Below are 23,834 nucleotides of genomic sequence, written 5' to 3'. Positions count from 1 at the left end.
ATGAGTAGGTGTTAATATCTGACAGGAAGAAAATGATTCATTATGCGAAGATTTAAAAGACAGTAATTAATAATGAACTTTTTCTAAAAAGCTCAGGAAAGCTGAAAATGTAAAAAATCCACATGGGTCAAGAAGATTAACTCTGCAGGAGCTGGCAACATAAAAAAGAGAACAGTCTGCAAATGCTTGCACCTCAACACCTGAGCACAGCTTAGTTTGGAGATCCTAATGCAGTGATTAGCCGGGTTTTGTTTAGACTGTTTGCCATATTAATTTAGCCTGTTAGCATTAACATTTGCTTATTATTTAAAAGAATAATGGGAACTTTTGAAAGTGATTCGTCAACTAAATTAAAACTCAAATCAAAGTGATTATTCTGGATCCCCTTGACTTTGTTAAGTTGCCAATTTATTACATCCATTTTTTCTTCCAGTTCCACTAGGACCTGCTGTGATAGGGTGAAAGGTCAGGGCTAAAACATCGACAGAGACCCACATTAATACCTATAGTCCAGGGATAGGCAACTCCAGGCCTCAAGTGCCGGTGTCCTGCAGGTTTTAGATGTGTCCTTGATCCAACACAGCTGATTCAAATTGCTAAATTACCTCCTCAACATGTCTTTAAGTTCTCCAGACGCTGGTAATGAACTAATCATTTGATTCAGGTGTGAGATCTAAAACCTGCAGGACACTGGCACTTGAGGCCTGGAGTTGCCTACCCCTGCTATAGTCATTCCAGAGTAACCTAACGTGTATTTCTTTTGTCAGTGGAATGAAGCCAGAATACATGGAGAGAACCCACATTTGACAGAAGGGAGCCCACTTAAATTCCACACAGACAGGCCCCAGCTGGTGGATTCAAACCCAGGGCTTTCTTGCTGTGAGGCAGTGCTAACCACTGCACCACCGTGCTGCCCAGTTGTAGATTTAAATGCATAAAATAAATAACATTTGCTTTAATCATACGGAATGTGTTGTTAAAACTTTAGCTGCAGTCCATGTCTGGCTAAAGTGTGTATGTAAGTGGTATGATCAAAAAGGTTTTGAGGCCTGTTGAACACAAAGGATCGTGGGAATTCAACTCGTGCCACTGGTAACTTTCATGAGTCAAGATTGCATGTGACATCACCTGATCCGCATCGAGACCTGTGTTACACGCAGTTTTTCATCTCTTGAAAGTGCAATTTATACCCCGCCAAAGTCTCTGAGGATCTCTGTTAATAGATTACCAACCGTTGTGTTGAGGATTGTTCTGCTATCTCAAAGCCAGAAAGATCAGAGGGGTGACCACCAGCAGTGCCAGATTTTCTTGAGGTTCATTTGTAGACCATGAATGTTTCTCCCAGACCAATGCAGTCTACTGCTATAACATCCTGAGGTGCCTGAGGGAGAACAATTCAAACTAAGACACGACAGTATGCAAGATTTTTGGCACCAACACAACTGTTACTCCCTCCCACCTAGCTCACCAGATTTGGCTCCCTGTGAATTCATGCTCTTCTCCCAATTTTTGATACAGTGTAGGATATTCAGCATGTGACGCAGATGGTGTTTAATGCGCTTTTTAAATAGGACTTCCAGTGAGTGCTCCAGGCGTGACAGGAGCCCTGGAGTGGTGCATTGCTGCGCAAGATGACTAACAGCCAACTTTAGATTAGGTATGGTTTTTGCTTTTATGGATACAGTCACTGAGCTTTTTGACTGCACCTTTTAAAGGCCCCATAATCTAGATGGTATTCAAGTGAAAGACCACATTAAAAAGTTTAACAACAATCTCTCTATCTAATAAATATAGAATCAAGCTATCACTCTAGCAAAAATGTGTTCTGCAGCTCATCAGCTCACTTTATTAATGAGGCATTGATAGTAGACTAGCTAGATGGAAGCAACTCTGAGTAAGACACACAAGAGTTTCCTTAGAATTTGTCAATATAAAGCAGCGGCATCACTGAGCGTTAAAAGCAATCCAAATTCTTTCATCTCCGATAAATAATCAGTGTTCTGATTATTTGTTGAGAGAACAAATAATCATCTGTTCTCTCAGGTGTTTCAATAAAGTTTAACATTCAGGCATCCATCAAAAACAATTTTTCGTGGTTTAGCAGAATTAGATGTTAGCAGGAAGTTAGCTTGCTAGTTTCTATCTAGATTGATATAGACCACTTTCTGACTGAAGGATTTTTGAAAAAAAAAAACTTAAATGTAGAGCTCTGCTGTCACTTTGGACATAAATGAAGAACAACAAAGTAAACAGCAGTGATGATTGTTGGTTTCTGAAGTTAGGCTAGCTGACATATAATAGTCTGCTACCTGGTGGCTAACTACAGAGCTATGGTTAGGATAATATAAAAACATTAGCACATTAAAGATGGAGGCTGAAGGTTTATGTTTTTGCCCTAATTAAATGTCAAAGTGAGTTTTTCCAGGGGACAGAGAGAAATGACCACACATGGCAGGAAGAAGACACTGAAAATAAATTCAAACTTCAAGTTTAGTCATTAATATTCTAGTGCATTGTTTGGATGACTCTCTATGAACAATTTGTGATTTTGAGCTTCTTATCCTCAATAACAATACCAACTCAGGTATTGGTATTGGATTAATATTAGTACAAGAGGATCAATACTTTGTATCTATCCTCTAAGTTCAGTATATGTCGATAACCCTGTCTTTTCTTGGTATTGGATCAATACGAAAATTTTAAATATCACATACTACTAGTGATAGCGGCAACATTTTTGGGTGGTGCTTCTCAAACGCAGAGACAGGGACACCTTTCATAATTTAAACCAGAATGAATGCACTAAAATATAGAGAGGTCCTTGGGGTAAAAACCTCCTTCACAGTGCAGCAACCTGAGACTGGGGTGACAGTTTTCCTATCAGCACAACAGTGAATCACATCATGTAGACAAGGCTGGTGTGACTTCAGGGCAAGTCTCTAACTGTCTTTGAGTGGCCGAGTCAAAGTCTTTAGATCATCTGTGGAGAGGTCTGGAGACTGCAGTTCACACATGCATCACATCCAGTCTGACAGGATCTGCCAGGAAGAGTCCACGTGTGCAAAACTTGGGAACAGATTTCAGTTTTTTAACTTTTAGTAAAGTTGCAGAAAAAAATTGAGTCATGTTTTCGCTTTATTATTGAGTAGCTAGTACTAGTATGAATAGACTGGGAGAAAAAGCAGTTTTATCTGTGTAACAGTAAATCCCAATAACATGGACAAAAAAAATAAGGGAAATCACTCTGAGGCTAAACAACCTGAAATCAATCTCTTAATTACAAATCCACTAAAAATGAATTTCTCATGGATCACCAACAAGTAGCACTAAGTAATACATTTGTAATCTCGCCTCAAGAGACTCATTAGATCTCAGTCATCAGTGCAGGCCAAATGGTCATTGTAGTGCATTGAAACCTCCAGCTGCTCGAACAAAGCCTGGAGGTCATGCAGCTGGCTTCCACTCACCTTATAATTAGTTATCTAAAGCAGGATGACAGTGATTACTACGTTGTATGTGGAACCATTAATCAACTGAGCAACTGCATAGTGATTAATGCAGCAAATCTTGGCTCACGGGAGGGTTTGAATCCTGAGAATATGTTGGGCAAATGTTTAGAATGAAAAAGAAGCCGAAACAGGCACCTCTCTAATCCAAGTGGTAAAATCTTAATATACTGTAGCCAAGCGCATAAAAAAAAAAGAAAAGCTGATGACAGTCATCATCTGGTGATAATTTCTGCTTCTGTCTGGATTCAGGTGCATTTAGCATGATTGTTCACAGAATGGGGCTTTAATGTGAACAGAAGATGCATAATTTTGCAAACAAACCATTAAATTTAGACACAACCTGCGAAAGGCCATTTGGAATCATTTGTAATGCTGTCGCCTGCCGTCATTAGCGAGGCAGTGACTAAGAAATAAAAGTCATAGTGGTAAAAACAAAGACATCAGTGCCACACTGTTTTAGAATAAACAGAGTGGCACTGAATACAAAATTAGACCCAAACTATCTCCAAATTGAATTCTGGGTAAAAACCATCATATGATTTCCTTTTTGTTTGTGGTTTGATGAAAATCAAATTTTTTCTGTTGTCTTGTTTCTCTGTAACATCAACTCTTTGTTTGCTACCTACATTTCACAAGAGAAACTGTACCTAGATACATCGACTCCAACAGATGAAACAACAATTTTGGTTATTATGAGCAGCAGATTGTGTCTGCTGCATTTTCTGGCATATTACAGACACAATTGACCATAACCACACTAATTTCTTTGATGGTCCACATAATGTTGTCTATAACAACAGTAGAACAACAGAGTTTTGAGCCAATTCATCCCTCATGGTGTAGGTTATGTATTTTGGCTTTGAAAAGACACGGCCTCGGGTTATTTATGATCTTCATACAAAAAAAACACATGCAAGTTTTCATACTGTCGATGTATCAAAAGACAAAAGAAGGCCTGATTGATATGATTTGCTTGCTGGTTTTGTTTTACGAAAGCGAATGTGGTGGTAATGAAAACCTGACTCTACAAAGCTGTGTGTAAGTACAGTGGCTCCTAGGGACAAAGCAAATGCAAGACAGAAAGCACAAACATCAATGAAAACAAGTCGAGCTTCCAGAAATTCAACAAATAGACAAAACGTGTTCTTACAAGGAAAATGCTGCAGGAACAGAAAAAAGAAAGTAAGCTACTTTAGAAGGGGGAAGCGATACGCTCTTCATGTCACACACAGATCAAAACAAGAGATCGTCTACTGCATTAGTTTTGCAGCATTAATGACTTCAAAACTCTTCAAGGGCATCTGCACAGGAAGTGATTAGCTCATCGTGCATTGTTTTGTCGCTGGCTGCTAGCTGACGTTCCAAACTCCAGTTGCCTAGGTAACCCTCTAATGTATTTCCTACTCTGTCTTAAGTCAATCAACAGTATCCTCCACTCATTGCTATAGTTGCTGGAATTGCTTGCCTTGAAGCTGAGAAACTGTAATTCCTGTTTTGTAGTACCATGGTTGTATTCTTTTGCGTAGATATTTGCCCAGTGAGAGCCTACTAGGAGGGGTTTCAACCTACACAAATGTGCTCCAGTGCAGTTCTCCATAAATCCTACAGCACGTAGCTCTCCCTATGCCTGCCACTAACAATAAAAACTTTATGGAGAGGTGCGTAACTCGAATACTGATTACTTGATATAACTGAGGCAGAACAGAGCAATAGCAGAGTCCAGAGAGTTCACTAGAAACTGGAGAGGATAAAAAAAAATCAAAGATCACAAATACTGCATGAGAGGTACAGACAATTGCTGCAATGGACACTTTTAATTTTTTTTTTTACTTGGTTTCACTTCTGCTCTTTGTTTGTGATAACTTCTTGTTCTCTGTGGCTTGCTGAAGGACCAACAACAGCACAAATGAGGCAATTATGGTTCAGACCGGTCGTGCCACATACTCTGAGTACTGCCTCCACCTGGCAACAGATGCTCTCTGCAGGTAGAAGAGCTGCCTGTAGCTCCCTACACACTGCCAGCAGAGAACCATTTTCATCTTATTGCCTGAGACCTGCCTGACTGACGTCATTTACTTTCTCTGGTCTCTGCTGTTAGTCATTTCCCGTGTGCTATATTTTGCAGACTGGGTAGCTGTTGTTGCATGCTGAAATCTCAACATTGGCTCAAGAGAGATGAGAAGAGAGTGCAGGCAGGGTGGAGTGGGTGGAGATAAGTGTCAGGGGTGATTTGTGACAGAAGGCTAGCAGCAAGAGTGAAAGAGAAGGTTTACAGGATGGTAGTGAGACCTGCGATGATGCATGATCTGAAGACGGTGGCACTGACAAAAAGACAGGAGGCCGAATGAGAGGTGCCAGAGTTTAAGATGTTGAAGATTTTTACTGGGAGTGACATGAATGGACAGGATTACAAATGATTACATCAGAGAGACAACTCAGGTTGTGCAGTTTGGAGACAAAGTTAGAGCTTCAAGACTGAAATGATTTGGAAGTGTGCAGAAGAGGGATAGTGGATATATTGGAGAAAAGATGTTGAAAATGGAGCTGCTAGACAGGAAGACAAGAGAAAGTCCACAAAGGAGGTTAATGGATGCAGTAAAGGAGGACATGCAGAGGATTCATGTGACAGAGGAGGATGCTGGAGATAGGGTGAGATGGAGGCAGATGATAGTCTGTGGTGACCCCTAAAGGGAGCAGCTAAAAGAAGAAAAGGCTATTCATAGTTGTTATGTATTTTTCTGTCTTGCTAGTAGGTTAAATCTAGTCCATCGTGGCAAGCTCATAATGCAATAATATTATTTAGCATTCCTCTATTGAGATGAGGTCCGTTTTCCACCAAATCACATGGCTAGAGTCTGGCCACGTAGTACACCAAAGGTGGAGGAGAATCAAACTTTTTGCATACAATGGAAGTAAATTTGAATTCATGAGATATGAAAGCTCATACCAATGTTTTCATATCTGAGAGGGTTCCCTTTCAACAAAGAAGTGAAAATTCTCTTCTGTGTCACCCCAGGCGTCACTGACTGAAGTGAGATCAGGGCTCTATCACATAAAAATATGCATAAAAATACTTATTTATTTCTGATATTGTCATAATTATTTTCAGCAGGTTAGATATATGATCCTCCTGTGTCCAGACAGCACACAATGAGCTAGCTAAACAACAACTACAGCCCGTTATAAGCTAACACTATGTTAGGCTTGGGAAAATTACATTTTCCCTCTGATTACATCAGAGTTTATTCTTCCAACAATGTTAGATCCACTTCAAAGAAAGTGTCACTAATGCTCCGAAGAGCAACTAACAGAGGCTAACAACAGCTAACAGCAGATACACACTGTAACTTTAAAGCATCTTAGATATAGCGGTGGGTAAGTGAGCAGTGTGACTGTGCTACATGTGCATAAGAACAACAGTAGTATCAATCCTAACCTGAATGTCCAGAAATTTTATCTGAGTTTATCTGTGAAAATACCTGCAGTATGAATAACAGGGTGTGATTTCATCAAAATGAAGCAGCATGAATTTAAGACCAATGGCTTGGAAGGTCTCATTAAAATATTAACAAACTGTCAAAATGTCAACTAAATTACAGGCTAATTTCACTTGTTTCACACTCGAGTTTAAATGTTTTCAAATCAAGACAAGCTAAAAGTCAGTGTTCAGTTACGCAATGTGTGTCATAAAACACAGTTTTGCTTTAAAGGAGGTCTCAAACCAAAAGGTTGAGAAAGCACTCTGTAGGAATAATATTACTTGCACAGATTGATCTGTGGTACTGTCATGTCTTTGTATCCTGTAGTTTTAAAAAGAAAAGATAAAGTAGCTGCAAATTGTCTTTCTTTGTCTAGACTTCTGCATAATACCCTTGATTCCTACTGATCAGCGAGTGATTACTGGTGGAAATGAACACAGAGACTAACAATTAACAAATGCACTGGAAACAGGCAGTCAGGCATGCACTCTCAAAGACACACAAACACTCCAAAGTCTCCCCTACCGAGACGTCTGCTGGGTGATTTGTCATTCTCTTCTCCCACACCAGTGAAAGGGCCTCGTGACGACATGTCATCCATTACAGAACATTTTGTTGAGCTGCTTTTCTCTTTCTCTGACAACCTGCAATTATATCCACATCCTCAGAGAAGTCAATCCACACTGCCAGCCTCGCATTAAAAGCAATTCAGAGCTTTTGAAAAATCTTGTCAGGAACAAATTGGAGGTCCAGGCCCTGTGCTGTCATACTAACGCTGACTGCTTAGAAAGAAGTCTCGGAAAGACGATCAGATATCACGACAGTTCCTACAGTATGTTTTAAAAAATCTGCTTCTGTATATTATTTCCAAATTACTATTTATGACGTCTTCAGTTATATTGTTTTTACAAGATGATATCTGTTTTGTAGCTATATTTAAGAGCATTTTAAAAGTTACTGATCAACTTAGCCAATATTTAGACGGATATTTCACTCATGTCTTTATAAGCCATGCCTCTTGTGGCGCTCCCTCCAACTTACTGGCATTTCTCTGCATGCATTTCTCGTTAAAAGCTAATAAGTGGGTGAGAGCTCATAACTGAGAACTCTGAGTTTTTATTCAGCCTTTTGCTCATCTCACCATCTGCCATTTGAGAAAACTTTAGCTCCGTCTGTGCTGGAAGATCAACAGTCTTCCTCCTCTTCATTCCCCTCGTTTCTGTGCTATAAACCAACCCAACAGACGTCCTGTGAAGATATAATGTAAATGTAGAGGAAACACCAGTTGAAGTTGCCAGTCACCTTGGCAGAACTGTCTTTGTTTATGATAATTACTAAGACTTTTCCAAAGAGTTTAGTGCCCTGTGCAAGACATCCATTGGCACCCTGGAGAGACTTAGACTAGATGATGTTGTGACAATTAAATGTCATCAACTATAGAGAGACTTCATATAAATACTCGACTTTGTTCTAACTTAGTCTACCTTTTGTCATGAGACTGATATGAAACAATGTATTATTAGTGTCTGTTTGTGATTCAAACATGATCTGTTTCTGATTATTTGTGCAGGAACTGATTTGCCCACATCAGTGTCCTCAAGCTAGTGGTAAGACTTTCATTTATAAATATCTGGATTATACTTTATGATCCAGTCTTTCGGTTCATTGTACTGTTAACCATGCACTTTCTAGACATTTCTGTTTTAACTTTGCATTAAGAATGTATAATTTTCTCTTCATTTTTTGCAAGCGTTCCTTTTGTGTAAATCTTAGCTTATAAATTTTGTGAAACCTACCAACCTAGTAGTAGCACTTAGTACTTACTACACTATAGATTAGCTGACTTTAAATACATAAACTCATAAAATGAGATTTCTAAAAATTCTGCATATTATTATAGAAAATAAAGATTACAGCATTAACATTAAAGAAATCTCTTTTGCCATATCCCTGTACTCACTATCCACAGGAACACTGTGTGGAAATATAGTTTTGTATTAAGTCTGCACTGTAGGTACATCGTAACCACAAAACCTTTTTGAAACCATTACAATGTAACCTTCAGTGTAATAGTTGATTTAAACTCCTACAGTCAATCTTTATAGAGTCTATGATCTGACAACCGACTACACATAAGAGGCCGATGTCGTTGCCAGCATTCGTGCTTGTGTATGGTTTGTTATGTGTTAATTACTTAGTGGTTTTATAAGCAGTGCCAGGCATGATAGAAACAAATAAAACGCTGGGACTTTTTTCGCTCCTGGGTTTGTTGTGGTCACTTTTTTTTGGAGGTAACATATTTCCCCCATGTTTATATATTTCCTCGTGCATGCAGTTAATTGGGGTTGTAATTAGGAATCACCCCCCCCCCCCGACATAGCAGCACAGGCATGAATGCTGGCAACAGTTTCAGCCACTTGAGTCATAGTAGCTATATAAATTCACCACAGAAGTCTAAATCAAGCACAAGACATTACAATAACCATCATTAATAAATGGTAAATTTAACATGTGTCAAGTTTATAACTACTCTGTAATCTTCTCATTGCCATAGGTGTATAAAATCAGCAAAACTGAATGTAGCCATTTAGTCTGCCTTTACAAACAGTTGTGAAAGTATGGATTTTTCTAGAGTTCACTGAATTTCAGGGTGTTATTGTTATAGTTCAATTCAGTTCAGTTTTAATTATATAGCACCAAATCACAACAACAGTTGCCTCCAGGTGCTTTATATTGAAAGATAAAGACCCTACAATAATACAAAGAAAACAGTGGGAAGGAAAAACTCCCTTTGAACAGGAAATAACCTCCAGCAGAACCAGGCTCAGGGAGGGGCGGGGCCATCTGGCGCGACTGGTTGTGGGTGAGTGGATGACGACAGGACAAAGACATGCTGTGGAAGAGAGCCAGAGATAATAATAACAGATAATTAAATGTAGAGGTGTATAATACATAGTGAGTGGCAAAGGTGACTACATTTCACCCAGGAGGCATCCTAGTCCGTTTTACAGTTTACATTATCTACACATACTCATATAGCCCTGAGAGGATGAAGAGCTCGTCCAGCGTTGAAACCAGGCCAGGATGAAAACCACATTGCTCCTCCTGAATCCAAGGTTTGACTAACAGATAGACTGTGATGCATGATGAGTAAAAATAAAAATCTTAAGTACAGGAGACTCAAAATCAGTAGGTGGAAAATGCTAGTTCTTTGGGCCACGCTCCAATAACCCAACCTTTAAGCCTTACAGTTGTTATCTATTTGATTCCATCCGTCCATTCGCTTCTGTTTTTCTGAAATCAAGTCATGGTGGATAAACAGGGTATTACAGACATCCTTCCCCCAATCACATTTTCCTGTCCCTCCTGGGAGATATGAGACATTTCCAGGCTAGCCAAGAAATATAGTCTCTCCAGGGGGTTTGGGGGTATACCCTGGGATCTCTTCCCAGTTCATTGTGCTCATAAAGCCTCCAAAGGGACGTGCCATGGAAGCATCCTAATCAGATACCCGAACCACCTTAACTGGCAGCTTTCACCATAAAAGAGCAGCAGCTGCACTCCAACTGGATGTCTGAGCTCCTTGCTCGATCTCTAAGGCTGAGCTCAGCAACCCTGCAGAGGAAACCGCTGCCTTTTGGCACAGCTCTCTCTTCACCACAATAGCTCAATGCCCACATTACTGCTGACGCTGCACCAACTTACTGGTCCGATTCACGCTCCATCTCCCCATCAGGATGCCAATGTTGCAACAAGTCAGTTTGTGAAATTTCTTCCCTTCTATATTTTCCAGGGGTCAGCTGTAAGTGGCATAATTACAGAGTGGAAGCATTTAAGAACCACAGCAACGGAGCCACAAAGTGTCAGACCACATAAAGTTACAAAGCAGGGTCACTTAGTGTTGAGGCCATAATGCATAAAAGTCACCAATGCTCTGCTGACTCAATAGCGCCAAACTTTCTCTGACATTACCATCAGCATAAAAACCATACAGCGGGAGCTTCATTGCATGGATTTCCATGGTGTAATGTCTAGGTGGCCCAGTGCTTTTATCCATGCATTGTGTTAGCTGGACAGCTATTATGAAGTTTAAATAATATTACTGTTTAATTTACCTTTGCCTCTCTTTTTGGTTAGGATTAGGAAATTACAAATTATTGAATGAATCAAGTGTGGAAAAATGTTCAGACGACAAAGGAGTAAAAGAAGAATAGTTGAAGTTCTAGTCTTTTTCTCTGAAGCTCCTCTGATGCTGTCCAAGGCAGCCATCTAGCTTGCATTATGGCTACAAACAGGCTTTAATTATTGTCAAGTTTTTAAGCTCTATAAAGTTTGTGTTTTTGGCACTGTATCGCCAAGAAGCATAACTAAGGGATAGTTTTCCTCCTCCTTCCCTGCCTTGCCTCATGTGCATAGCTGATTGATTAATCCCCTCCATGTGAGCCGCTCTGTGGGAGGTTGACATGTGGGAGGAGAACGAAGATGGCATGGAAGTTAGGAGGAGGTCTTGCCTGGTTCCCCACAGCGTCCTCTCAGCGATGAGATGGATAGGTGGTCTTTGCACTCAACCACTTGATGCTATCCTCCCACATGCTGTCAAAGATGAGTCTCCATGGCAATCCAATAGTCTGATTAGTGCATGATGGCAGACAGAGTAGGAGAGAAGTCCTGTGGTGAGCCCCATTGAGTGGCGGCCCAATGGAGCGTACGCACTTGTTATATCAATAACACGACTAAAGAAGCAAATTCTTCCTGGGGATGTTCTTGAATCTGTGTAAATGGACAGGTTGTAAAATGTAATGCTTAATGTTATATTTGGCAGTAGACCATGTGGAGCACCTTCCACTTGTGTACTTGTTTGCAAGTTTTATTGCTGTGCTACCAACTTTATTTATCCATATAAGTAAACAACCATTATCTGTATTGCCTTTTAAGGCTTTTGAGGTGCCCTCTGGTCAAATCCTACTGAACCCTTTCATTTTCCTTAAACTTGGTACTTCCTACTTCTAGTAGGATGATGTTTGTTTGTTTGTTTTTTTGTTGTTGTTTTTATGTATAGGCATTCATGTGCCCTGTGGGATGATCAGTAGTAACACTGGTTATTACCAAATACCTACAAATATAATGGCCTTCCAATTACTTTCAACTGTACTTTGGGTTTAGTGTCAATTAGAACATCTTAGCATTTTTCTCCCCATTTATGCAGAGGGTTGGTGCAGAGGAGGATGATATAGAGATGGGGTGAGATGGAGGTAGATGATCCTCTGTGGCACTGGCTAAAAGAAAAAAGTCTATTTCAGTATGTTAACAGGCTAAACTAAGACAATTAGCATGGTAAGCCATGAATCTGCTAAGCATCAGCTATTTGAATTTATGAATGGAGTTGTCAAGGCATTCAGGTTACAAATGACAACATCTTAAATCATCTTTCAGAGAGGAGAGAAAAATGTGGTTTTATGCAAAAAAATAAGCCCAAGTCACTCACTCTTGAAAATCTTTTAAAGCTTGATTAATATTAGTTCCACAACCTTTTAGAAAATATTTTAATACCATAGTATTTTTTAATAAATCACAATTATCTCTTTCTCTCTTTTTTGTGTTTTAGGATTTTTATTTGGATAAAATGAACACCAGTGTCATATAACACACAGGTTACCATTGTGGTTTAGAGGCTATTTTATATCCAGAGTTGGTGGTTTGACCCTTGACACAGACACACATTTCTATTATAGTACCCATTACCATCCATGACTGAATGCCTGAAACCCTAAACTGACTGTTTGTGCAGTAATTGCACTGAAAGACTGTAAGAATGTGGATATTTTAGAAAAAAAATATAAACACAAGCAGCTTTATCTTCTTCTTGCCTTGCTATTCTGCTCACACACAGAGGCAATTATCACAGCAGTAGGATTCTGCAATTGCTTTGCTGCTTGGTCTCGAGTTAATAGAGAACTGGAAAGCCAAATTACTGAAAGTAACTGGTAGAATCCGTGTTTGCCATGGAAACAAGGCTAAAATCATTGTCTCACGTGCTATGATGTACAACACTCTACAAATCTCTGACTTTAATAACAGAAGATTTTCTGAACTTGTCTCACTGGGAGCATTTCTGTGTCTCTCCTTGAGGCAAGTCCAGTAACAGTGTTAAAATGTTCCAGGAACAGAGGGAGGCATGCGTCATTGCTCTTCATGGGCCCCACCCCCACCCCTATTTCATACATTTTGATAGAGCCGAGTGTCTTCAAGGCAGTTAATGTGGCCTTTTCTATTTCCTGTTTGGTTCTCTGGATTTAATACTTTTTATGCTTCATTGATTTATAGCCAACCCATCAAAAGCCTCATGCTGAGTGATCAATCATGTCTCAGTCGAGCCGCACTCAAAACACTGGAAACTGCCTATATCCTTGGATTCTGGCAGGTTAAAGAAACAGCTTTAAAAAAAGGTTTAACCTGAGCATAAAAATAAGCTTCTTTGTTTGTTTCAATGAATCAATGCAGAATTAATTCATGTATGAAAAATATGCATAAATAATATGCATAAATAGCTGCTTTATGTGACTCCAAATAGGTGACACATTTTTCTTCCAAGTTGTCAAAGCACTGGGTTCAGGGTGTGGTGTCAGAGGAGGCTGACCAGAACAGCTAACCACCATCGTCTAATCATGTCTTTCCTATTTGAGTATGATGCCGGGACCTGATGGGATGGCTGTGTGTGGTGTGCTGAGTGGAGTTGAAAAACGTATTGTGCTTGTAGTACTCCCATCTTCTAGCTCAAAGTTACTCACCAATTGACAAGGATGCTTTGTGGTCACATGACCAGTGGGGACCTAGACTATGAGGTGGTACGGTTGGACAGGGGATAAGCTACACAGATATATCACATTCAACCTCCTAAAAGCATGGAGAGAGGCTGAAATTGCATCTCTGGTGATCCAGGTGAAGGAGAGAAGAGTTGGAGCCAGAGGTGCCAAATTCCACTATTCCCCCCTCCCTCCATTGTGATGACCATCTCACACAGGAGCAGACGTTGCTGCATTGCAACATCATTTTACAGATGTGTTCTCCTCCCTACCTGGTCGCACCAGTCTCATTGAGCACCATTTCGATACACGCCCTGGCATGACGGTGTGTTCACGGCCCTACAAGTTACGTGAACATAAGAGACAAATTGTTCAGAGGGAATTGGTTGCAATGCTAAAGCTGGCAGTAATAGAAGAGTCACACAGTGGTTCTTGTGGTGAAGAAAGATTGGTCTATATAGTTCTGTGTCGATTATCGCACGGTGAATGAAGTGTCACAGTTTGATGCCCTAGGTCAATGAGCTCCTGGACTGGTTAGGCATGGCTTGCTTTTTCACAACACTGGATTTAACCAAGGGCTAGTAGCAGAGGGCCTTCTCCTCTCCATATGGCCTGTAGCAATTTGTCACACGTCAATTCCTCTTGTTGCAGATGGATAAAACTGTAACCACTGCATCCTGCCCATGTCCCAAAACCAAAAAAGAGATGAGGCGGTTCTTGGGGCTGGCCAGTTACTACCGCCAGTTCGTTCCCGGCTTTGCATAACTGACCAGCCTCTTGACTGATCTCACCCAAAAAGTTGTCCCAGATCTACCCACTGCTGCAGTGGTTAGACTAGGAGGGACAGCTTTTTGTCTTTATTGCTGAGTGTCTGGTTTTGCTCATTTTGTATCTTTTTATCTGTTCATTTTGCTTTTCAATATTGATGTTTTATGATGTTGCTTTGTATCCAGTTTCACTTGTTTTGCATCTGCTGGTTTTAGTTCTCTTTCCCTTTGTTGATACAGGTTTGTGGTTTTTCATTCTGTAGTTTTGTCTCAATTGTACTTTTGCAACCACAATATACTGACGCTTTGCATGTTTTGAATGTAATTTTGTGCGGGGGGTTAAAGTATTGGTCATCTTGTTGCATGTCTTTGTAGCCTTTTGACTTGTTTTCCAAATCAGAAACTGCTTCTTCTTGGCCTTTTGAGTAATTCACTCGTCTGGCTTCTCTCCTGTGTGGATCCCAACAAAGAAACTCAACTGGAGATTTAATTAAAGCAGCTTAATATTGATACCTAAGGTTTGTTTAGCTGCTGGTAAAAGGTCGCGTGGTTGACTGAAGGCGTTGCTTTCAGTTCATTGGTTCCCTGCGGCGATTTCTTGTGTGTGCTGTCCGTGGTCCTGAAAGTAAACAGCATCGCCAGCGGGCCACAGTGGCCTCTACGGGCCACGCCTTTTGGAGTCCAATTGACAGTCGTAACTCGACCAGCATGCAATTTGGGCTTTCTAAGTAGCACATGCAAGAATTCAGATGTTAAAGTTCTGACTAAATGTGAGTCACGCACATCACGCTGCCCACTCAGTGCCTCACAAATTGCGCACAGCAGGGGACCGGACCCTGTACCTTCTGGAGCGCCTGAAAGGCGCAGGCGCAAATGTCAGAGTTTTATGAGTAGTTTCTTTTTGGAAACAAAGTCCCCCGCACGCACGCGACGCAAAGACGTGAGGAGGATGTTTTTTCTTCCAGCACATCCCAGACTTTGAAAATCTGTCTCCTCCCCGCGCTGCATCGATGCGCTTATAGACTAAACAGCTGTCTCACTTTGCTTTCTGCGTGTCTGACGAGGCGAGAACCCCAAAGGTACTGACACCTTCATCATCATCCTCTTCATCCTCCTCCTCTTCCACCTCGTCGTGGTGCCGCAGCAGCCAAAGCGGCGAGTGCGTCCTGCAGCAGCAGCAGCAACAACAGCAGCAGTAACGGCACCTGTCTATTTTTTTCCCAGGACGGGCTTTTTTTAAACTGTCTTAGGAGTGAAAACAAGGTAGAAACACCGCCGCAGAACCGTAAATGCCGATGGCTCCATGTGTAGACATTTGCGCCGGAGAAAATTAGGCATCGGTAAGTTGCTTTGACTTGTTTTCCGGGGCGAACGCGGCGCGCTTTCACTCACATCTGTGGCTTTCGATGTGACTGGTGAATTAAGGAGGCATTCAGCTGAAGCCTGCAGGTCTTTAAAACGCTGTGTGTGTGTGTTTTATTGAAAAATGGGAAGCAGTGAATTCGTTTCAAGTGAACGTGCCGAGTAAAGGGGAAGGCTGACGGTTTTTTTCCTGCTACATGTGCAAGCGAAGGTCACACACATGCCTGATGTGTTAAAGATGTGCGAATGTGGAAATAAAGGAAAAAGACAGGACAAAAAAAATCGCCCCTTCTGTGCGGTTTAGCGAAGGAGAAAGCAAATGTCACTTACTGTGTCTTGTGTAGACTGATTTCTTCTCCCTGTGATATGATAGAAATCAACTGACGTTTTGCGAGCTGTGATTTAAATGACAGGCAAAGAGGCTTCATCCGCGGTATGTGGGCCATGTGACCTCTGTGCTTTGGCAGAGGAACATTCATTGAATGTTTGTGGAGGTTTTGAATTGCGGTACACGTTCACGGCATTGGAAGTGGGTTGATTGGACGCGGTTTTCTCGGTCCTACTGGGATCGCTTTGAATTGGAAATGATTTATTGATGCAACACAATGTTCTGGGGAATTCAACGCACATACAGGGAAGAGGGAACTGTTCTGTAAAATTCCCTTTGCAGTGAACATAAATCTTTATGAATCTGCACTGGGTCTCAGATTTTCTCTCGTTTTAGTCATGCATCTGCTTATAGACACAAACACAGAGAGGGTCTTTTGGTTGATTGACATCTTGGTGAGTGGATGTGTTTCCCAGTGTTTTCTTTTCAGCTTTTGTTGACATCCGTGCCAAACAGATGTGAGTAAAAACTGTTATAGCTTCGTCTTCTGCTTCATGCAGTGAATAAACCTGAATAGTCCCATGGCTGCAAACCTTCCAATATTTCCTGGTGACTCAGTACTGAGCGAAGCAAAGACTCTCTTGGCTTTCTCGCCCTCAGGATAGTTCTGCCCGTCTGTTGTTTTCTGCACCAGAGCTTTCTCAGGACCAGAGACATTGATTTGCTCTACATAAGGCCGTTTTTAACTTCATTTGAAGCCCAGAGCAGCGTGACTGCTTTTAGGTTAAATAGATGGAGTGTGGAAAAAAAGAGCGGAGCGATCATTCCAGTCCCCGTACCTATCTGCCCGTCCCTGTTTTATTTGTGCATTTCGGTTTGATTGCTCACCCTGAAAGTTTGCTTTCAGCCCTGTTGGACATATGTCTTCCTCCTCTGTATCTCTGGATTTTTCCTCTGAGCACACTCTGTCCTGTTACTTGATAAAGCATCCGAGAGATGCTTTAGAGGTAATTGGATTCAGTACAAGAAGGAGGGGATGCAGAGTGGAATTTGTTTCTATGTGTGCATGAATTATCTTTAGGAGAAGGTGTGCATGTTCTGCTGCTTCACTGGTTGTGTGCTTGTTATGTGTTTCTGGTGTTGCTGTGTTTTGTGTTAGCAGTGAATCATTGTGTTTTCAGGAGGCTGAGCGGATGAGTAAGACATGAAGTCAGGGAGGTTCGGGAGGGGGATGTTTTAAATTCTGACCCGAGGCACATGAATTTTATTATCTTAAAGGAAATTTAGAGGAATCTTCCAAATTTCTTGCCTTTTGGGAATCAATTTGTCTTCCACAAACCCATGTTCATGTTTTAATTTAGTGAATAGATGATGACATCTCTTTTTCTGTTGTTTATTTACTCAGTAAAATGTTGCCTCTGTGATTTAATCAAAGTGTGGGGTGCTTTAGAGACAAAATATCAAATGATGCACACCCACTGAAGGCCTGTGTTTGCTTATGTGTGTGATGTCTCCTAGTATGAGAGTCAAGTTGTGCTCTGCAGTATAGATCAGGGGATTTTTTTTTTTGCTTGTTTATATTCATGTTACACAGCTTAGACAAACAACAAAATCCAACGTTTGATGGAAATGTACAGAAATGCACTGAAGGGCTGCGCCTGTTATTATTTGATATGAGTTGACAACTGATCTAAAATAAGCTGCTGGTTAATTAACTACTTAAATTCATTGTTTTGATACACACACAAAAAAACATCTAATTGTTCTTTTTCTATTTTTAAGTGACAATATCATCTTTTTTCTTCAGGGTTACTAGTTACCTGAAACAATACCTGATGACAGAATTGATTCTCATTGTGTCACACATGCACATTGTTAAGTAAGACTAGTTTAGCTGTGTAAGTGTAAGTGAGTGTAAGTGCTGTGTGTCAGAAGGTATCAAAAGATGAAAGAAACACAGAGGAACAATAAAACACATACTTTAAAAGCAGAAGTGTTGGAAACATCCAAATTATTTCATAGAATTCCTCCATAAAACATCCAAAGATTGCCTTGAATAAAGGTTAAAATTAAAGATGCCACAGTGTCCAAAAACTGTTGTGTAACTCTTATAAAATCAACCCAGTATGAATAAAGGCATCAGGAAGCATTTCAGTGTAATTTGGCTTAGACATTAGCATTAAATTAACCACTAATTATATTTATAGTAAACAGTTCTTTCAGTCTTTAGAAGCACACTGTGATTTAAAGTCTGTCGAATAAAGTCTTGAAAAAATTAAAAATAATATTGTTTTTTTACAAAGATGACGTTACAGGTCATTCTGGCTTTGTGTCTCGTTTACACAGATTCATTCACTTCATCTGACATGAGCAGTGACGTCAGCGCTTGAAATAAAGCAGAAACTCTTAAGAATGAACCATTTTAGTTGCCACAATTAGCAGCAGTAACATTATTAGGTTACACACGTGCATCTGCACATTGCGATTCTTGTTATGATTCAGAAAAACTTAATAGAGTGATGGTTGTTGTTTCTTCTTCTAGTGTTTTTTCTCTGTGTGCTGTGTTTCAGAGCCCTTGATGAAGCACGGTGACGCTGTGGGGAGCATTTTTAGTGCATCCCTTTGAAAACACACAGGCACACACACACGAAGATAGCGAGGAGCCTTTTGGATGCAAACACTTCACAGGGGACGATGAGAGGCTTCCTGCTGACTGCAATCTTTCTGTTGCCCTTGGTGAGTAGCTTCTGGGCATTTATCTGTATGTTGTCCAGATTTGTGCGTGTTTGTTTGTGCGTTTGCTTGTGCGGGTGATCAGGAGCATTGGAATGCATATATCCATCCATACGGGTATGTTTAGGCCTCTGTTATTACCCTCCTGTTCCTCAGCTCGAGCCTGGTTTATTTTTATATCCACACTTTTGCTGATGTGTTTGTGACAAGCAGTAGAAGGATGGAAATCACCCCCTTGCACAGCACATCAGCATACGTTACAGATTCAGGATCAGCTCATCATTAAGGCAAGCACAAAAACAGATGGCCTGACTGACCAGAGAACTACCCATCCATCTGCCGTGACTCACTTTTCTGTGGTCTCATTGAAATGAAAAGCAGAATGGAAGAGTTGTGCAAGGTGTGTGGGAGGAATTATATTCAGAGAACTGATGCAGCACAGCAGCTCTTTCCTTGGCTAAACCACACAGATGTAGAAATTGCTTTTGGTTATTTGAAAGTTAATATCGTCCTTTCCGTGATGATGGTTTCTTTTTACCTTTGTAGCTGCTAGTAAAAATTTCGCAGCAGTGCCAGCTGATGATGGTGACTCAAATGAATTCATAAAGCGACCTTGCAGCCAGAAACATTGTCTCCAACCTTCAAGTCACCGCCCCCTGACATATGTGAAGTGCTTCTTCAGCTGACATCTTTGAACAGTGCCCATCTAAGGCTGACCTTTAGCGACTGATGTGGCAGATATGTCTGTGGTGATGTACTTATTATGTGTCCGATGGGTCTGTACGGTGGGCCGGTGGTCTGCGACGTCATATGGAAGTTATTATCTGTGTTGTGTGGTTCTGTGGGTGCTACTGAGTTATCTGGCTCTCGTAAAAATAGCCTCGAGGGGGGAAACTGAATTCTGCAGCCTCAGAATGGAGGCCATATCTGGATAGACATCTGTGTGAGAGAAGAAGAGTTACAGGGAGCAGAGATTAAAAAGCACGCTTAAAATATACTGATGAGCCCTGTGTTTTTACACAGCTTAGTCATGGGGCCTGTTTTATGTGTCTTTTAAAATCAAATACAAAAATTTTGATGCTCATAGTTCTACCAGCAAGTTTAAAAGAATACTGATTTCACATTATATACTGATATTTCCACATTTAAAAAAAGAACTTAAAAAAAGGTGTTAATCAAAATATTAGCTGTCTTATTGTGGCCTCAAAACCCATCACAAAAGCCTTTAAGGTACCAAAGTTTAACAACATCTGAAACTAATGTTAGCATGAATATTATCATTAAGAACCATTAACTCAATAACTGCGTAAAGCACGTTCTTTTGTCTATTAGAGCTAGGATGTATTAAAGTGGGTAGAAATTCTTGCTAATATTGTGGGTTTAGATTACAGAAAGCAACAGTATTGTTAAAAAAAAGGCTGTGCAATCCAGTGTAGGCTGTGCTAAAGTTAGCAACTAGCTAGGGAAGTCAAATTAAAGCATTTAGCAGCTAACAGCATTACTGCCCCCAGAAGTTTAAGACTCCAAAACAGAGCTAAAGGGAAAACTCACAATGCGGTCTGTCCTGTGTTTAGTCAAAATACCACATGCAGGCGTGTTTTGTTTTGCCACACTGCAGGGCTGTAGTCAGTTCAAACTGATGTAAATGGCAGACCTACAGTACAGTACCTTTGGAAGCTCTAATTAAAGAAGTAGCGATACCAAGTAGCAGAGTAAACCAAAAAGTTTTCCTTCTGTTGAGCTTTGTATCACAGAAAGATACTGCTAAAGCTATCGGATAAAAACACATCTCTGAATATTTTATTTCCGTTGTACATTTATTTTCTCTCGCACAAAACTGCATAAACAACTTTGCAGTCATTTTAATCCTTCAATTCTAAACAACTATGATACTGTATTTATGTATATTTCCATGAACATTGTGTATATTTGTAGGTTTTGCCTTACCGATCTCTCATTTTAAATCATAAATGTAAATATTGGTCAAGCTATAAATTAAACAGTTAACTAAGATCCAAGATTCAAAGATTCAAGATTCAAAACATTTATTGTCATATGTACAAAGAAAAGCATTTCTCTGTGCAATGAAATTCTTTCTTTGCTGTCCACAGGCAGATGCCCGTTAATATATGCAAATTGAAATAGAACAGATAAAATACAAACAGTATAAATAAATAAATAAAGACAAAATTTAAGTGTGAAATAGATATTAATCTATGAGCTTAATATGCAAGATGACCTGCATATATGCAAAAATCATTATTACTGTTAAAATAGGTCAGCTGTTCAAGAGACTGATAGCAGTGGGGAAGAAGGAGTTGTTGGGTTTCTCATGTGATGTCTTGCACATATAACTTAAGAGTTGTCTGCCAGTGTGGACGTGATGGAGCCACTGGTTGCTAGGGAAAAATGTCTTTTCCCTGGCTGGTTGGCAGTGGTTCCTGGAGGTGGTTGGCTCTTACTGGGTACAATCAGAGGTTAAAAATGTACCGCTCAAAAAAATGCCACAGTTGACTGTCATTTCTTTTTCATGTTTCTCTACAAATACTCAGTAACTTACACATGGAACAACTTTTACTTTGAAAGCAAACATTCTCCAAAATGTCAATTTTTTGCCAGTACACTATCTCCAAGCTAAGTTGTACAGTTTACATTTGTATTTCCATTTTTTAACAGAAGTTTCTGTAAATAATAATCGGTAAATGTGTAAAAAATTAATGTGGAAAACATTTTCATTTTAAAACAGCACATTATACTGTATTTTGTTTGTTAGTTTGTTACAGTGTAGGCACTGCTTTATAATCAGCTTAAAAGCATTTTGATTAAAGATCAGGTCACATATGTTGACTGTATTTCATATGATCTCTTTCATTAGATGTATAACTGTGATAAAACTATGTGAAAGCTTAGCAAGCTAACATTTTCAGGCACTTAAGTTAGCTTGCTGTCAATTACAGCTGAAGGTTACTGACACCAACAGCACACAGCACTAGACACCAAAAAAATATTTCTGGAAAAATTATTTCTAAAAATTATTTCTGGTATCATGCACTCACATAAAAATGTCCTCAAGCATGAATGATAACAAAATAAACTCCTGTAGCATGAACTTGCAATGCTTTCATAAAGTATTAGCCTTACTGAAGTTACTCTGCAGATAGAATCAGTAAACATCATTCTGAGTAATCATCACTGCCTGCAAACATTATGTTTACTACAGTCATATCTACATCTTTGGATTATTTCATGCAGAAATACAATTTTAAAGCTTATTTGGGAACAGGAAACGGTTCATATACACACATGCACACATGCACAAAACAGGTGAGTAACTTGAAATGGAATGAACAGCACATTTCATACTGTCATCTTACAGGCCTGTCTGCATTCATGCCAAACAGATATTAGTCATCTGCATCCAATTATTTCTCATTTCTGAATCTTTGCCTACACTGTGTGCTGACTCCTGGCTGGTAACCTGCTGCTTAGCAACATGGATGCTTGCGATGGGTACAGAGAGGTCTTTCTTTAAAACACTCCACTGGTTTTATTGAAGAATACCAAACGGTTGTGACAACATGAAGAAGTGGGGCTTTTTTTGCTTGCTTATTTTTTGCCATCACAGAGAGGTGGAGAAATTATTTGCATTTAATAACTGTTGCCCTTTAAATGGTAATGTGCCAGAGAACGGATAGCTCTAATAATTTTTCACATCATTCCTGGAGTGTTTCAAAATTCTGCTCTCGTGCTGAAAGATAAAGAAAGGAAGTGAGTCCTAGGACATCTTTACAGTCAGCTGATGACCTATCTTATCTCAGTACCGATGCCTGAAGTGAATTCATATCGAAGAGGAGATAGAGTGATGAGTCAGCCATGGCTCAGAGGGCTGGGATATATTACACCTATCATTTCACCATGAGAGCAAAGGAAGGGTTGCAAGAAAGCTAAAGGTGCAAAATAGAGATTGGCCTTAAGGGAGAGTGCGCGGGTACATCAACAGAGAAGTTGACAGACATACTGTAAGTCTACTGCCTGAGAGTAAATAGCTTTCCTCACTGCATCATGGAGGAAGATGATATCTTGTTTACTCCACTGTGGTGTCTTTTGTGTGCCTTTTTAATGGGCTTTGGTTTTAGTGGGTAGCAGAGGATGTCTGAAGGACCATAATTTTGGAACCACTGTCCCAATCCCTGGTTGTGTTAGAAGATTATTCCCAAATTTAGTTAGTTACTCTTAGACAAAATGGATAAGAGACAAGAGGATGTTTTATTACAATAGGTCTTATTATAACAGTCAAGCAACATCTCTTTCATTGAGTTAGAGGTGCGCTTGAGAATGCAAATGTCCAGCACAGGCATTCCAGTACATGTTTTTTATCCTGCCACCTCCCTAGCAGAGACCCAATTGCACCCGTATAAGAATAGCACAGGTCATTATCCTGATAATTCACAGTGAGCAAGTGGACGACATGGTCTTCTGCAGAGCACCCACACCAAAAGCAAACAGAGTATTTCTAGTCAAATGCATCTGATGTGGACTATATTTCCCGAGTCTCCCCACATCAGTGTGTGCGCTTGTGTGTGTTTTCTTTAGGTGGCCTCCGAGTCTGGGCACTGCGTAATAAAGCGTGAACATGATAAATGCATGGAGAGGATCGCAATGCACAAATCAGATGGAGAAGAATATGGTAAGTGAGGATGCGTCCCCAAGTGTGGGTATGCAACGTTTTCATATGCTGCTTTTCATATCTGTGCTCCTGTGGTTACATGATCTACGCCTTGGTCAGCTCCAAAAACACAGATCTGCGGATGAAAGTCATGAATAGCTTAATGGGAATTAATGGAATACAGGCT

At 40.2% G+C, this 23,834-nt stretch overlaps 1 protein-coding gene across 9 annotated transcripts in view; it reads left to right on the top strand.

Moving 5' to 3' along the window:
* Positions 1–15,401: 15,401 nt before the first annotated feature.
* Positions 15,402–23,834, top strand: part of adcyap1r1a (adenylate cyclase activating polypeptide 1a (pituitary) receptor type I) — a 28,756-nt gene continuing 20,323 nt past the window's right edge. For 2 of the 9 annotated variants that reach the window (XM_013270943.3, XM_019348393.2), the window contains exons 1-3: positions 15,410–15,898; positions 18,819–18,984; positions 23,575–23,668. In XM_013270943.3, the coding sequence (XP_013126397.1) occupies positions 18,943–18,984; positions 23,575–23,668 (136 nt within the window). In that variant the 5' untranslated portion in view covers positions 15,410–15,898; positions 18,819–18,942. Of the gene's footprint in view, positions 15,899–18,818; positions 18,985–23,574; positions 23,669–23,834 lie in introns of all 9 variants that reach the window. The other 7 variants (XM_013270941.3, XM_025900439.1, XM_013270938.3 and 4 more) reach the window with 7 other exon arrangements.

This window comes from Oreochromis niloticus, linkage group LG18 (genome assembly GCF_001858045.2).
Source record: "Oreochromis niloticus isolate F11D_XX linkage group LG18, O_niloticus_UMD_NMBU, whole genome shotgun sequence".
Classification (NCBI taxonomy): domain Eukaryota; kingdom Metazoa; phylum Chordata; class Actinopteri; order Cichliformes; family Cichlidae; genus Oreochromis; species Oreochromis niloticus.
The sequence above is the reverse complement of the archived record's forward strand: the minus strand, read 5'-3'. Positions and strand labels throughout refer to the sequence as shown.